The sequence below is a fragment of the Schistocerca gregaria genome, chromosome 2, assembly GCF_023897955.1.
Source record: "Schistocerca gregaria isolate iqSchGreg1 chromosome 2, iqSchGreg1.2, whole genome shotgun sequence".
Taxonomy (NCBI): domain Eukaryota; kingdom Metazoa; phylum Arthropoda; class Insecta; order Orthoptera; family Acrididae; genus Schistocerca; species Schistocerca gregaria.
In genome coordinates, this window is record NC_064921.1 from 760,486,801 (window position 1) to 760,504,378 (window position 17,578).

Sequence of the window (17,578 nt, forward strand, 5' to 3'; positions counted from 1 at the left end):
ATAAACTGTATTGCAGCATCATTTCTGAACAGATCTTCTACGGAAATACATGTACTAGAGATGTAAAACCTTAAAATTTTGTACTTGGTTGGAGCAGAAACTGCAGAATGAAATCATCTTGTAGAAACAGTAGACAGCCAATCAGTTGCAAACTGCACTTTACCATAGTTTCAATGTTTTTATAAAAAGTCTTGTCCACGTTTTCATAAATGTTAAAACCATGATAAAGGGGTTTCTGATTTGCAACTGACTGGCTGTTTACTATTTCAACAAGAAGGTGTAAAATCTTTTGAAAAGATGTGACTAGGCACACGATATTTACAAAATATGTCAAAACTAATATTTAAAAATATTGGTTTAGAAGGCAAATGAAGCACATGTTGAACAGGTAAACGAAAACATTTTCCATGTGTGTTTATGTTCTTGGCACTGGTACAATATACAACAAATGATCTGCATTGTATAAACATGAAAGGATGTTAGTCACTACACAAAAATTTTATGTTTGATGTTTATTTTTTAATACTTATCTCATTTTCACCAAATAATATTGATCACACACATGCACACATTTTGTAAAATATTAAATAAAATTCCAGCATCCATCATTTAAAGTGATAACAGTATTAACATATGTACACATAAGTAGCAAGCAGAATAATTATGCCATTTTCTATGTATATTCCGTGAAATCATCTACATGAACACGTTTGCCTGTTCGAGGAGAAGTTGAAATGCGTTCATTTTCACTGCTCTCTGAACCATTTTGTGTTGACTCTTGTAGAACCTTGGTACGAAGACGTTTGATTTGTCGCAGGCGTTCTAACCAGTTGGATGCATATGGATCACGGCCCTGAGTTTTCAGGCTACATGAGATCATTGAAGCAAGCTACAACAGACAATTATTCCTTAAAATATGTTTGCACCAAGAATATTGCTTATAATATAATTCAATAAACTTTCTCAACTGATCATTATAACATAAATTATTACAGTCTCCCATGTATGAATGAATACAATCAATATATTAAAACAGGTAGCAAATGAAAGGAGAAAAAATTAATTCATGATTTCTGTCAAGCTTTCCCAGACAAAACGTATCATATGATGATCTAACAGTTCCAACCTTAAACGCCCATAATAGTAATAAATTAGTAAAGAATAAGTGAAATATCAACTGCCTGGCCGCGACATGGTCTTTTGAACTGAGACATTGTGATTACGCGGCATTACTCGTGGAATGGTGCACTAGTGCATGGCCACAAGAACTGCCTGCCTTTGGAACACCAAGTGCCCAGTTCTGAGCATGTTCTAGTGTAACTTCAGGGACCTAAATGCTTGTTACGCTACATGGGAGAACTGGGTCCACTCACTTACAACTAGTTTCTCTGAACTCAACAGATAGGAATTTTATTTAAAACATATTCTCCCATTCCAGTACTCTCTTGGATTTAAAGCTTCAGTTTTTCTTAAAATTTTACCTTCATTGTTCCCTCTCCCTCTATTTTGTGTTTCCCTTGTTTTCTGCATTCCTTCAAGTTATTAATTGCTCTATTAATTTCATTTGTCATTTCTCTTTCTATTAATCCACCTTTACTTTTCACTCTATCCTCTTCTTGTTTATGAAATGAAGAAGGCATTGTGCTTACCAATGCACTATGTTTAATATCCTTAATTTGCTGAGGTAAGTATATTTTTAGCAGAGTGATCCATGCCACAGTTGGTGTTGCTGAGACATTGAAGAGCACTGAGGTTCAACCACTATGTCCATTTTAGTTGATGAAGATGGGGAAGCCACAACACTTGAGGGAGTGGCCATGGAGATACAGATTGGGATGGATGGTACAGCAACGACAGACATGTATAAAGGAGGTCTTGTCAGTTGGAAAATGGGAGCCATGAGCGAGAGCCCAAGGTTGTATTTGGTCTATTGTTCCCTGCTATCTGTCTTCAGTGATGCACATCAAAAATCATCATCATCATCAGAATACAAAGAGGGGCACACCATACGACCTGCAGCTGCCATCAGACCTTTGATGGCCACTAAAAAGAGACCGGGCACTAAAAATAGAACAGTGTGAAACCCCATTCTCCTGCATATGGGAGGTGTTACAGGAGACACCAATCTGTGCCTGAAAAGTGCAACATGAGAAAAAGTTATGAATAAAAACTCATGTTAAGGCTGCAAGGATCTGTTGGCACCATGTGGTACTATCAGCTTTATGCAGATTGAAGAAGATTGCAATGAAGTGCTGACACCAGGCAAAAACCATTTGCGTAGCAAATTCCAGGTAAACTAAATTATCAGCAGTAGAGCGGCCAGGACTCAAGCATCCAAAACTGCCTCTGACTCACCATACTTTCAAGTAACACATTGTTTAAATTGATCAGACAACAGCTGTCCATCTGAAGAGACAATTTACCCTGTTTCAAAACAGGAATAATGACTCTTTCTTGCCACTGAGAAGGGAATTCCTGCTCACTTCAGAGATGGTGAAAAAGGGTAAGTATATGATGTCAGCTGGCCACCGATAAGTGTTGAAGCATTTGGTTGTGCACACAGTCTGGTCCATGAACCATATTGGGACAGAGAGGAAGGTGCTGATGAATTCCTACTTGATAATTGGGGCATTATAAGGCACGAGGCACCAGAGAATGAAAGATAATGGGAGTTGTTTCAGATGGGTGTTTAAGCATTTCAGATGGTGTCTGAGAAGATAGAAGGCGGGTGAATAGTGAACTGATGCTGAGGTCTGGGTGTAATGCCAAGCAAAACACTCAATGGTAGAGTCCAGAATGGAGAAAATGACATCATTCAGGGAAATTACAGGGACACCTGTAGGAGGATGGTGACCAAAACAAAAATGCACCTGACCTTTGCCCATAGCTGTGAAGATGGAGTGGGCAGCCCTATGACAGCGACATGTTACTTCCATAAACCTGTTTCTGGCATTTAATGATAACAGGCCTGGGTATGAAGTCGTTTAAAGGCCATGAGGCAGTCAAGACATGGATGCCATTTGTAGCATTGGAGGGCACGACAGCAGTCTTTAATAGCGGCAGCAATTTTGGGCATCCACCAAGAGCCAAACTTCCATCAGGGAGAACCCAAGGAAGAAGGAATCCTGAAGCCGCTGCCAAAAGGATGGTCCCAATTACACTTTATATGGACTTATCAATGCCATCATGTAGTGGAGAAACCTGCATTAGTACAGGCCCAAGTCTGAGGGCTTCCAGGTGAGTGAGGCTGGAGAAAAGATAAGATAATCAGAAAATGATCATTGTTGCACAAGTCCTCATGAACTTCCCATTGAACAGAGGGAGGAATCCAGGGCAACAGATGGAAAGATCAATGGCTAAATGGTCATGTGACAAACTAAAGTGTGTGGGGGTTTCTGTGTTGAGAATACAGAGATCACGTGCTGCCAGCAGGTCAACAGCAGTCCTTCCTAGTTAGTGGTAGCAGTACCAGCCCACAGAGGGTTATGAGCATTAAAATTTCAAATGTAAAGGAAGGGGGGGGGGGGGGGAGGGAGCTGTCAAAGTAGGGCAAGAAGAGTAGGAAGTGTAGGAGGAGGTAAAGATTGCGAGTAAAGATTGCGAGTAAAGATTGCATACCGATACTGCAGTATCTAAATGGATCCGAACAGCCACCACTTCCAGTGCAGTATGAAAGGAACCCAGGTACTAACAATGTCTGTGCAGACCAATATACAGACACCACCAGAGGCTCGCAAAGGGCCAACTTGGTTTCAGCAGAAGGCATGGAAACCACAGAGAATCGGCAATGAGTATCCACAATCCGAGATACCTGCAATATAACACAAGCTACAGAGTAGAGAGGAAGAAGAAACAAACTCTGGAAGGTGCTGATAATAACCATTCCAGCTCATATGAGGAGCGTAGTACAAGAGGCTAGGTGGATATCGAATGGACCAGAATCGGTCATTACGCTGGGTCAACGTCCATCACCAGTAAGGGCAGAGTGACATCCGTGAATGTAAGATCAGATCCCTGACTGAGAGGGAAGGAGTGATACCCCACTGGGATGTTGGAGGTGGGGGGAGGGGGGCAACTTGTCCTGCAACTTTTTTATGCTTCATCACCTTCTTCTTCTCCTCCTCAGGATGAGAAAAGGTGGGGTCGAGAAGAGAGAAAGTCACAACAATATCAGGTTCTGGAAGAGAATAAGAGACCTTGAGGCCCACAGAACGTGGGTCCCACGTACAACTCAAAGTAACGGGCTTCTTGTCCTGGAGAAGCTGGGGAGGGGTGTTCCTGGAGAGAGCTCCATCCCTGGCGGGTGCCAGAGAATTGGGTTTCTTCTACAGCTGAGGAGAAGGAGTGATTCCATGAGGATAAGAACAGGAACCACCAGGAAGGAGGAAACAGAAGTGAGACAGAACAGGGGTAACGAGAAGGACGAAAGGTTGCAACAGAAGCAAAGGTAGGTGTTAAAGATACTGGGCGGAGATGGTCGAATTTCTGTCAGGTCTCATAGTAGAAGAGACGGTCAAGAGTTTTGAATTCCTGAATCTTCCTTTCCTTTTTATTGATCAAACAATCCAGTGAGCAATGGGAATGTGGACCAGAACAGTTCTTGCATTTAATCGGTGGGATGCAAGGACTCCACACATGGAGGGGATGGTCACAGTCGCTGCAAACAGAAGTCGCCTCACATCGGAATGACATGTGACCAAAACAGAACAGCACACAGGAAGTGGGATATATGGCTTTAAGTTACAATGGTAAACCATAACTTTGAATTTTGCTGGAAGGGTGCTCTCTCAAAAGCTGGGGTAAAAGTGCTGGTATCAATGCAATTATCCTTAGGACCTCTCTGGACTCACTGGGTGGATGAATGCCACGCTGTGCCAGATTAGTCTTGAGTTCGTGTCGGATTGAAGGAGGAGATCCCTTTGGAAGATAATGCCCTTTGTCATATTTAAGGACTGGTGAGAACTGATACTCACCTGGATCTCTCTTAACTGTTCACAAGCACAAAGGGAAGTTGACAGACTGCAGAAGAGGTTTAACTAGTAGGGAATCAGATCACATTTTACTGAGTCAACTTCACCAAACCTACCTTCAATATGTTCAGGGGAAACAAATAAATAAATAAATAAATAAAGGTGGTTTGGTAAGGGTGAAAGTCTCCCTGTCTATCTTGGAATAAACAAAGTAATGGGGAAAGTGTTTCACGCCAAGCTAGCCAGGGAGGGGAAGTCCAAGGAAGCAAAAGTAGGGAAGGGATCTATTCCTGTCTAAAGATTAGGCTGTGGAGGAACAGCTAGAAGTATGGAGCTTACCACGTTTCATGTGCAGAGCAGCTGCTCTGGTACCATCCACTCCAATGGTTCACCCATGGGTGCCACCCAGCCACAGCAAGAGCGATGTGGTACGGTGGTCGTTGCCGTGAGTTCCCATGTCTCATAAAGATAGCAACCACTCCTAGGCATACACATGGCAGTGACAGCTCAGGTATTGAAGTGTGATTCCTGTGTTGTCAAGGGGCTCAAGCAGATAGGTACACAACAGCCCCCCCAATCACGGAGATGATAGGGAGGAAGCTGTTCTCCAAATGGCTCACACTACAGGAAAGGAATGTGAAACACAAATGGGAATTGGGAGGAGGGGGGGGGGCAACCAGGAAAGGAATTGCAGAACTGAGGGGATAAGAAGGGATAAGCAGGTCATCATACAGCGGAGCACCAAGGGTGAAGGTAACGGGGAGAGGGGGGGGGGGGGGGGGGAGGTGACAGAGTGGGGAGGAGATAGGATTGGAAGTATTGCATCCGGGAAGGGAATGTAGCTTGGGAGAGAAGAAAGCTTGCAATAGTTCATAATCTTGAGCGCGCCACACATGTACCAACAAAAGAGCTGTTTGGGACCCCTGAGGGGACTTAGCTGATGGTGGTGATAATGTTTTGGCTCAACAGTCTCTTCATGAGCAGCCTTGCTTCACTTCAAATGTTATTTATTGTCAGCAACAAACACGAAACAAACTGGAATATGTGTTTCTCTTTAACTCTTTCTGCCTTAACAGGAATTTCATATTCACAATACCTGCGTATTGATATCCTGCTACTGGTATACTACATTCCTACAGCAAAAAAATGATTGAACAGAAAATGGCTTATACTGTCAGTGCCAATAAATGACAGTTTTTGCATTGAGAGTTTTAAATTTTTTGACACCAATCTAGTAATGTAATGTCACAACTTTCCAAAGAGCTATCTCATAATCAGTTTCTTGTTAGATGAAAATATTGTATCAGTTTTTGAGGTGAAAATATTGTAGCAGTTCAGTGGAAAATTATGCATTTTACCTGTCACCTATACATCCTTTAATTGAAGAGTTACATTCTCAGTTAAGTTAATTTTAACTTTGATTTTCTTCATTATGTTCATGTAAAATTATACTCTACAAAACAGCCTCATTCAAGCACTGGTGCTAAGAGGAAATGTGCGTTGCATGTAGAGAAAGCAGGAAAGATATTTTAATCATATCATACCCTACATGCTTTAAATTAAAAGAAAAAACAGTTTTATAAATAATAGCACAGAAAAGACCGTTTCTGGTCTATAAGGAGGATAGTGAACAATAGATATCATTATGATTAAAGTGTGACGACACAACCAGTTTCATCAATATAATTACTTTTATGTCAACATTTTAATATTATGTAACACTTGAATTTCACAGCACTTACAAGAAACAAAAATACTTAGAAATAAACAACCAAAAAAAGAAATTGTACTTACATTTGCATGTAAAGCAAGCTGACGGGCCAATATTGCTAGATTCTGATCTGACACTATTTTTGGTTCACTGTGTCCTATATGCTCAGAAAGATCTTCTCTAGTCTTTACAGTCACTTGATTTGCACCATGACTCAAAGGCTCAATCACAACACAAGCATAGTTGAATTGACCCTTAAAAAATATACATTTTTATATTAATATAAACTGATTTTTTTGTGTCCCTAGGTTACATATATAATTCAAAATGATTCATGGCAATGAAGAATTAGTCTGAGATAAATAATGTTCAACAAGTATGGTTTCTTTCATTTACAAATAGTATTCCAGAAGTTCACCACTAGAACTGTAATTTCTGTTTTAAAAGTAAACTCACCTTCAATGTCTGGATGTTGTATTCTTCACCACTTTCATTATATACAATTGTGACATAATCATTGCCTATGTGCATTTTTTTGCTGTTGCACAATGGTTCACTTTCCTTTACAGGCATAAGAGTAGCCACATGAAAAATAACCTGCGGGATGGACATTAATGTAAATGCTGCAATAATACATCATTGTAAGAAATAAATGAACATGGAAAGTCCATACACAACCATTTTATGAGCTGCAACAGTATCTGAAGAAGTTTTCAGAATACATAATGGTACATTCAAGTCACAAGTTACACTGTGAAGCCATCAATTTAAATTGTGGTCTTGAAAAGCCACAGTGCACAGTCTATTTCATGATGATAACTGGATTACCTAAGAATCAACTCATATAGAGTGATATTTGATGACAAAATTAGTATGTAACAGTTCTGACCAACCATCAAAACCGGCTTCCATTAAGTAATGTGAACTGATATCCAATAGCAGTGGAACTTAAGCCCATATTATTCATCCCTGCACTGTCAAGAATTCCCATTGCGGCATTAAATCTGAAAACACACAGTGTTGGAAAACAGAGGATTGAATATAATGTGTGAAAGATGATAGACTGCAAATCACTCAATTAACTGTCCAGCGGGTGTGCCGATTTTCACAACACGAGCAGGTGTGTGGTGTACTTTGTACACATTAAAGAATAGTTGATTTTATGTTGGCATGGTAAAAAATGTATGAGAAAAATCACAGCTTAATTTTAGTTTAATTAAACAATGATAAAATAAACTTATATTACATAAGTTAATTCATTGTTTAATTAAACATTAATGAAATGAATTTTCATTGTATCACACTCTTGCTACATACAACTGTTACCCCACAATAATGACCAGTTCAGAGCATTAAACAGTGTAGCTGCATCAGATCCCAACCAAACTTTGATTTAGTTATTAATCTTGCAGGAAACTGCCTCACTGTGGAGTTGTGCTGCTAGTTTGGAATATGGGGCATTTTCTTGCACAGATTGTATGGTTTTTATCATCTAGCTTGTTGTTTATTTTATATTACTCCTGCTCACTTGGGCATATGACAACACAACTTATCATTGTGTTAGCTGAAGCAATAATGAAGGAACAGGTACAGACTCATGATTGTAAAACAAACATAGAACAGTACAAGACAATGTTATTTGTGCTCACTCGATGGTTAAAGAAACTTTGGGAAGCAGACACACATATAGGAAAGAGAAAAGATTGCTTAAGCTGTCGGCACGCAGACCATGCAGCTGAACGTTGAGCATTCTTTCTGAACATGCAGAGCAATATCTAGTATGTCAGATATTCTGAATGTGCATTTGAATCTTGACCAATGAGATGGCAGAACACCATCTCCCTTCGATGCACAGTTGTGAAGCACCATATTGGCTTTCAATTGAAGCCCTTATGTATATATGCCATTTCAGAGCATCAGAAAACTGAGGAACTCCTGGAAACCTGCTCTTGATTGTATGATTTGTTATAATAAAATGACGAGATACATCATATTCATGGAAAAAAAAATTATTGTAACTTGCATATTATGAAAGTATACCATTTGAAGCCAAGGGCATGTTGAGGTTCAATTAAAAATGCATTGTCCTTGGTACAATTTGTTATAATTAAATTTTGGTTAGTAATATAGCTATGATTAAAGCTTTCAGGACATGGTAAAAATGTAGATAAGATGATAAAAGATTTGTGGCCACTTTAGTGGAATGGGTAGTGTTATAGGTTTTTCTAAAAACTTGTGTGTTTGTTGGTGGTTCTCATCCCTCTATATCCAAACATTTTTTTTCTAACCTTCATGTTTTTAATAGGTTCTGACAGTTTCTTATTCATTTAATATAAATATATAGTATAACATTTGGTGTTATGTAGAAATAGGTGCACTCTTTTTGAGGAGTGAAATTGCACAACTGGCTTAATCTACAGGACAGCTTGCACTACTTGCAGTAAGATATTTTGATCTGTTCTTCATTTAAGTTTTGTAATTCACATGTTGTAGGGATTCTGCTACTGATTATAAAATGTGATCAAATAAGAACGACTCTAGGGTTTTGCTAAAAAGTGAGAATGATAAAATATTTTTATCTTATGTGGAGAACTATTATAAATTTATATCATTATGCTATTTGTAATGGAAATTTTATAAGCTGGTGTCCTTATTAACAGGACATGGTACTTTCCTTTTTACCCCATAATATTTTCACAGATGCTAGAGTCTGTTTATGTGCACTACAGACAGAACAACCTGCTTAGCATATGGACAAGGCACAAAAGTATATTTTAATAGAGCTAATACTAGAATTTGATGCCCACCCATTTCGTAAACAGTGTGATCAGACACAGCTGGAATTACCACTGGAATGCACTGTGATCATGTATACCATGTTGGGGCCACGTTCGGTATGCCAAGTCACATCATTTCAGAGTGTTCAGCAGCATGTTGAACTCGGCATGCTCAACGTTGATGTTCGTCAACACAGTCCACGTGCCAACGGCTTTAGCTTTACGATAAATTCCTCCGTCAAAGACGCCAGACACGTTTTGTATACAAAGCCACTGCTCCATTACTCGACTTTGTGCAACAACTAAGTGATCTTCTGTCTTTTCTACATTGCAGTTTACTGCCCAATGCCTCCTCCAGTTGGTGATTAGGGATCTACATTCAAAAATAGTTGTTTTTAATGTTAATTTCACTATAAGATATTTTACTTCACATGCTGGATTGTGACAAAAACCTGAATGCAGGCCTCATAACTGCCTGTGAAAGACTAAGATCTATTTTTTTTAAATGTGTGTGTCTGAATATTGGAGTGGTTTAAGTTTTAACCTACATGATGGATTTAAAAAAATCTACAAATATTTTGCTAAAGAGCTAAGTTTTGAGTCAGATGCGCTTTTTAGCTATGTTTATAAAAAGATGTTAATAAATGATTCAAAAAGTTTCATAACAGCATTCACATTTATGCCAAACAATAGATGAAATGTGGCATTAAACATATTATTAATTTCATGCTCTCTCCTTGTACTGAGACTGGCCCAATTCTGTTAAGTTTCCAAGATGTGGCCACTGAAAGTTTCCAAACAAAATGAATAAATGCTGTAAAAGTTCTAAGCTGTTTGCGTTTAACTCGACTGCACATTTAGACATGTATTTACACATTATGAAAGTAGTACGAATAGTAAGTATGGTCAGTTTCCATGATGCGCTTAAATTAAGGATGAATCAAACAATGGAAAATCCAGGATGGAATGTAACAATACTATGAAAAACAAAATTGCTACTCACCATATAGTGGAGATAGGCACAACGAAAAGACTATCACAAATAACCTTTCTGCCAGTAAGGCCTTCATCAAAAATAGACCCCCCCCTCCCCCCCCCACACACACACACGTGCGCATATTCAACTCACACACATGACTGCAGTCTCTGGCTAACACTGAGGAGGCAAAGTTGACTGAAGTGATAATCATTCTTAATTTAACAATATTATGAAAAGAAAAGTTGCTACTCACCATATAGCAGAGGTGCTGAGTCACAGATAGGCACGACAAAAAGACTGTCACAAACAATCTTGCAGCCAGTAAGGTATTCATCAAAAATACAAAAATAGATTACACACACACACACACACACACAAAACCTCTCTCTCTCTCTCTCTCTCTCTCTCTCTCTCTCTCTCTCTCTCTCTCTCACGTAAATACAACTCACACAGGCATGACTGCAATCTCCGGCAACTGAAGCCACACTGCAAGCAGCAGCACCAGTGCATGATGGGAGTGGTGACTGGGTAGGGGTAAGGAAGAGGCTGGGGTGGGGAGGGGAGGGATAGTAGGGTAGGGGTGACGGACAGTGCAGTGCTGCTGGGGTGCGTGCAGGAGCGAGGTGGAGAGAGGGTAGGGTAGCTATGTGCAATCGAGAGGTTAGACAGAGGGTATGGGGAGAGGGGAGGGGGTGGTTAGTAGAACAGGAGAAAAGTAAAGACTGGTTACAACGAAGTGAGGGTTGTGTAGAGCTGGACTGGGAACATGGAAGGAGCTGGATGAGTGAGGACAATGACTAGCTAAGGTTGAAGCCAGGAATATTATGAGAAAGTTCCCACCTGCACAATTCAGAAAAGCTGGTGTTGGTGGGAAGGATCCATATGGCACAGGCTGTCAAGCAGTAATTGAAATGAAGGACGTCGTGTTTGGCAGCATGCTCAGCAACACGGTGGTCCACTTGTTTGTTGGCCACAGTTTGTCGGTGGCTATTCATGCGGACAGACAGCTTGTTGGTTGTCATGCTCACATAGAATGTAGCACAGTGGTTGCAGCTTAGCTTGTAGATGATGTGACGCGTTTCACAGGTAGCCCTACCTTTGAGGGGATAGGTGATGCTTGTGACCAGACTGGAGTAGGTGGCAGTGGGAGTGGTATAGGACAGGTCTTGCATCTATATCTATTACAGGGATGTGAGCCATGAGGTAAGGGGCCGGGAGCAGGGGTTGTGTAGGGTTGGATGAGTATACTGTGTAGGTTCGGTGGATGGCAGAAAACTACTGTAGGAGAGAGCTACCTGTGAAAATAGTCATGTGATCTACAAGCTAAGCTGCAACCACTGTGCTGCTTTCTATGTGGGCATGACAACCAACAAGCTGTCTGTCTGCATGAATGGCCACCAACAAACTGTGGCCAAGGAACAAGTATACCACCCTGTTGCTGAGCATGCTGCCCAACATGACATCCTCATTTCAATGGCTGCTTCACAGCCCGTACCATATGGATCCTTCCCACCAACACCAGCTTTTCTGAATTTCTCTGCAATATATCCTATGTTCCCGTAACCTTCCTGGCCTCGACCTTTGCTAGTCATTGTCCTCACCCATCCACCTCCTTCCCTGTTCCCATTTCAGCACTACACAGACTTCACTTAACCATACCCAGTCTTTTCACTTCTCTCATTTTTTGCAACCCCCCCCCCCCCCCAACCTCTCCCCTTCTGTCTGTATAACCTCTCGATTGCACACAGCTACTCTACCCTCTCTCCACCTTATCTTTGCCCTGCATGCCTCCCAGCAGCACTTCACTGTCACCCACCCCTACCCTACTTTTCCTCCCTCTCCCTGCCCCAGCCTTCTCCTTACACCCACCCAGTCGCCAGTTCCACCATGCACTGGTGCTGCTGCTCGCAGTGTGGCTTCAGTTGCCGGAGATTGCAGTCATGCCTGTGTGAGTTGTATTTACGAGAGAGAGAGAGAGAGAGAGAGAGAGAGAGAGAGAGTGTGTGTGTGTGTGTGTGTGTGTGTGTGTGTGTGTGTGTGTGTAATCTATTTTTGTATTTTTGATGAATACCTTACTGGCTGCAAGATTGTTTGTGACAGTCTTTTTGTCGTGCCTATCTGTGACTCAGCACCTCTGCTATATGGTGAGTAGCAACTTTTCTTTTCATAATATTGTTAAATTAAGAATGATTATCACTTCAGTCAACTTTGCCTCCTCAGTGTTAGCTATCACTCTTAATAATTATTTTACTATCAAAAACACCATGAATTGTCAAACATTAAAATAATAGCCTATTACTTTTCTGTAACAGGATCTTCTTATGTTCTCATAAAAGAATTTTTTCAATTGTTTTATACTTTGTGATGAAGGTTCTCATAAAATAAGAAAGAACAGGTCAGAATTCGAAAGTGAAAACAGGATACTGTAAAGAAATGTTCAAAAGATATAGTAGCTGAGGCTGTACTGATGCTGTTTGCATTAAAACAAGACAAATAATGGAAGAGGCAGAGGATAACTAAGTGAAAGGAAGGAGAGGAGTAGACAATGATTTTTTTATTTTTAAACACACACAGTCTTATGATTGCATACCTGCATTACATCATCCTGCCATATATATGCAAATTTTCCATCATTTCCATTTCTGTCTAAACCTCCAAGAAACACATTTTTTGGATCGGCATCTTTAAGATGGATCAGTGTCCCAAGACGCTGTAAGGAAACGAAAATTGAAAATTAATAAATGGATGATCCTCAACCATGGAATATTTCATGTTTATGTCTCTTTTCACAAAACCAACAACATATATATTACAACACATAACAGGCTGTTTAGTATACTGTCTTTTACAGTTTTATAGCATTCTGCTATTGCCAAGAGGCACCTCAACTAGAACCAATCATGTTTGTCACTAACAGAGTTTCAAATCTGTATGCCACCAATGCAGTGTGTCACTGCCATTGCAAAGCAATACAGGATTTCAGATAGACAACTATAAAGCAATACCCTATCATGATATCATCCTAAAATTCACTCCATATTAAACAAGTTCCTTGCTGGTACCTTAACCACCCATTTAATTATTCTTGCATGTGACTATTGCTAACATGTCTCACTTCCTTATTCTCGCATTCTAATTTGGTTAGATAAAGTATACTGACACTTTTAGATTCAACCACAATGAAAAATCCATAACAGCTCAACACCCACCTGTCAGGACAACTTCAAATTTTTTCACAATGAAAACTTGTCTTATAATACTATAGATGAGCAAACCAATTTCAACAGTCACAGCTACTATAGTAATTTTACACGCTCTCTTTTTCCTAAAAAGGCTAAAATCTGACAACTATAACTGTGTACAGCATACAATATAACTCTGAAATCTGCAGGAAGCTATCATGTTCACTATAGTCATATAATAGGATATAAAAAAGAATGCAATGTCTTCATATATGGTTATTATATTGTGCACAGATATTCAAAATGTTAACTCTTGAAAGGAAATCCATTTTATTACACAAAATCTGTTACTCACGATCTAAACTATCTGTGCATCTAGTCTGTGCAACCAAAGACTGAATCAAAGTAATTTTTGTAACAATTATTTCCTTATTAAAGTGCTTTTGTTTCATAGATCCATGGGAACTGTTATATATAAATAATGACAATTGACATTAAGTGCCTGAATATGATACATCACGGAATGAAAATACATGGTACCTTTGAGTAAAAACCATGATTTCTGACTGAACATAGATGATTAAAAATATGAACAAATTAAAATCTCTCTTCTCCATACCTTTCTTTCCACACTCGTCTCTAATTGCTCCAGAAAAATAGGACATGCCTCCCTCTAAGGAAGCTGCATTTCTCTTTTCTGAATAATGATTGATGTTATGTCTTTTACACCACATATTTGTAAATAAAATAGAAAGAAACTTCCACATGGGAAAATATATCAAAAACAAAGATTCCAAGACTTACCAAGCGGGAAAGCGCCGGCAGACAGGCACATGAACAAAACACACACACAGAATTACTAGCTTTCGCAACCGATGGTTGCTTCTTCAGGAAGGAGAGGGAAAGACGAAAGGATGTGGGTTTTAAAGGAGAGGGTAAGGAGTCATTCCAATCCCGGGAGCGGAAAGACTTCCCTTAGGGGAGAAAAAGGACAGGTGTACACACACACACACACACACACACACACACACACACACACACACACACACATATCCATTCGCACATACACAGACACAAGCAGACATATTTAAAGGCAAAGAGTAAGGGCAGAGATGTCAGTCGAGGCGGAAGTACAGAGGCAAAGAAGTTGTTGAAAGACAGGTGAGGTATGAGCGGCGGCAACTTGAAATTAGCAGAGGTTGAGGCCTGGCGGATATCGAGAAGAGAGGATATACTGAAGGGCGAGTTCCCATCTCCGGAGTTTGGATAGGTTGGTGTTGGTGGGAAGTATCCAGATAACTCGGATGGTGTAACACTGTGCCAAGATGTGCTGGCCGTGCATCAAGGCATGTTTAGCCACAGGGTGATCCTCATTACCAACAAACACTGTCTGCCTGTGTCCATTCATGCGAATGGACAGTTTGTTGCTGGTCATTCCCACATAGAAAGCCTCACAGTGCAGGCAGGTCAGTTGGTAAATCACGTGGGTGCTTTCACACGTGGCTCTCCCTTTGATCGTGTACACCTTCCGGGTTACAGGACTGGAGTAGGTGGTGGTGGGAGGGTGCATAGGACAGGTTTTACACCGGGGGCGGTTGCGAGGGTAGGAGCCACAGGGTAGGGAAGGTGGTTTGGGGATTTCATAGGGATGAACCAAGAGGTTACGAAGGTTAGGTTAGGTGGACGGCGGAAAGACACTCTTGGTGGAGTGGGGAGGATTTCATGAAGGATGGATCTCATTTCGGGGCAGGATTTTAGGAAGTCGTATCCCTGCTGGAGAGCCACATTCAAGGTCTGATCCAGTCCCGGGAAGTATTCTGTCACAAGTGGGGCACTTTTGGGGTTCTTCTGTGAGAGGTTCTGGGTTTGAGGGGATGAGGAAGTTGCTCTGGTTATCTGCTTCTGTACCAGGTTGGGAGGGTAGTTGCGGGATGCGAAAGCGGTTTTCAGGTTGTTGGTGTAATGGTCGAGGGATTCAGGACTGGAGCAGATTCGTTTGCCACGAAGGCCTAGGCTGTAGGGAAGGGACCGTTTGATATGGAATGGGTGGCAGCTGTCATAATGGAGGTACTGTTGCTTGTTGGTGGGTTTGATGTGGACGGATGTGTGAAGCTGGCCATTGGACAGATGGAGGTCAACGTCTAGGAAAGTGGCATGGGATTTGGAGTAGGACCAGGTGAATCTGATGGAACCAAAAAGAGTTGAGGTTGGAGAGGAAATTCTGGAGTTGTTCTTTACTGTGAGTCCAGATCATGAAGATGTCATCAGTAAATCTGTACCAAACTTTGGGTTGGCAGGCTTGGGTAACCAAGAAGGCTTCCTCTAAGCGACCCATAAATAGGTTGGCATACGAGGGGGCCATCTTGGTACCCATGGCTGTTCCCTTTAATTGTTGGTATGTCTGGCCTTCAAATGTGAAGAAGTTGTGGATCAGGATGAAGCTGGCTAAGGTGACGAGGAAAGAGGTTTTAGGTAGGGTGGCAGGTGATCGGCGTGAAAGGAAGTGCTCCATTGCAGCGAGGCCCTGGACGTGCGGGATATTCGTGTATAGGGAAGTGGCATCAATGGTTACAAGGATGGTTTCCGGGGGTAACAGACTGGGTATGGATTCCAGGCATTCGAGAAAGTGGTTGGTGTCTTTGATGAAGGATGGGAGACTGCATGTAATGGGTTGAAGGTGTTGATCTACGTAGGCAGAGATACGTTCTGTGGGGGCTTGGTAACCAGCTACAATGGGGCGGCCAGGATGTTTGGGTTTGTGAATTTTAGGAAGTAGGTAGAAGGTAGGAGTGCGAGGTGTCGGTGGGGTCAGGAGTTTGATGGAGTCAGCTGAAAGGTTTTGTAGGGGGCCTAAGGTTCTGAGGATTCCTTGAAGCTCCGCCTGGACATCAGGAATGGGATTACCTTGGCAAACTTTGTATGTAGAGTTGTCTGAAAGCTGACGCAGTCCCTCAGCCACATACTCCCGACGATCAAGTACTACGGTCGTGGAACCCTTGTCAGCCGGAAGACTGATGATGGATCGGTCAGTTTTCAGATCACGGATAGCCTGGGCTTCGGCTGTGGTGATGTTGGGAGTAGGATTAAGGTTTTTCAAGAAAGATTGAGAGGCAAGGCTGGAAGTGAGAAATTCCTGGAACGTTTGGAGAGGGTGATTTTGAGGAAGAGGAGGTGGGTCCCGCTGTGATGGAGGACGGAACTGTTGCAGGCAGGGTTCAATTTGGATAGTGTCTTGGGGAGTTGGATCATTAGGAGTGGGATCAGGATTGTTTTTCTTCGTGGCAAAGTGATATTTCCAGCAGAGACTACGAGTGTAGGACAGTAAATCTTTGACAAGGGCAGTTTGGTTGAACCTGGGAGTGGGGCTGAAGGTGAGGCCTTTGGATAGGACAGAGGTTTCGGATTGGGAGAGGGGTTTGGAGGAAAGGTTAACTACTGAATTGGGGTGTTGTGGTTCCAGATTGTGTTGACTAGAATTTTGAGGTGTTGGGGGGAGTGGAGCTGGAAGTGGGATATTGAGTAGATGGGAGAGACTGGGTCTGTGTGCAATGAGAGGAGGTTGAGGTTTGTTGGAAAGGTTGTGGAGGGTGAGTGAGTTGCCTTTCCGGAGGTGGGAAACCAGGAGATTGGATAGTTTTTTGAGGTGGAGGGTGGCATGTTGTTCTAATTTGCGGTTGGCCTGTAGGAGGATGCTATGTACAGCCGGTGTGGATGTGGGAGAGGAAAGATTGAGGACTTTGATTTGGGATAGGAGTTGACGAGTGTGTTCATTGGCCGAGTCGATGTATAGGTGAAGGATTAGGCGGGTGAGGGCTATGGATTGTGCTGTTTGGAACTGGTATAAGGACTGATGGAAAGAAGGATTGCAGCCAGAGATGGGAACTTTAAGTGTGAGGCCTTTGGGAGTAATGCCAAATGTCAGACAAGCCTGAGTAAATGAAATATGGGAGCGTAATCTG

The 17,578-nt window shown here is 41.5% G+C and overlaps 1 protein-coding gene across 2 annotated transcripts in view; it reads right to left on the bottom strand.

The window, feature by feature from the left end:
- Positions 1–399: 399 nt before the first annotated feature.
- LOC126334970 (tuberin) overlaps positions 400–17,578 on the bottom strand; it is a 315,576-nt gene continuing 298,397 nt past the window's right edge. For both annotated transcript variants that reach the window (XM_049997757.1, XM_049997758.1), the window contains exons 29-32: positions 13,028–13,147; positions 7,138–7,278; positions 6,765–6,935; positions 400–889 (exon numbers count right to left, since the gene is read on the bottom strand). In XM_049997757.1, the coding sequence (XP_049853714.1) occupies positions 674–889; positions 6,765–6,935; positions 7,138–7,278; positions 13,028–13,147 (648 nt within the window). In that variant the 3' untranslated portion in view covers positions 400–673. The remainder of the gene's footprint in view (positions 890–6,764; positions 6,936–7,137; positions 7,279–13,027; positions 13,148–17,578) is intronic.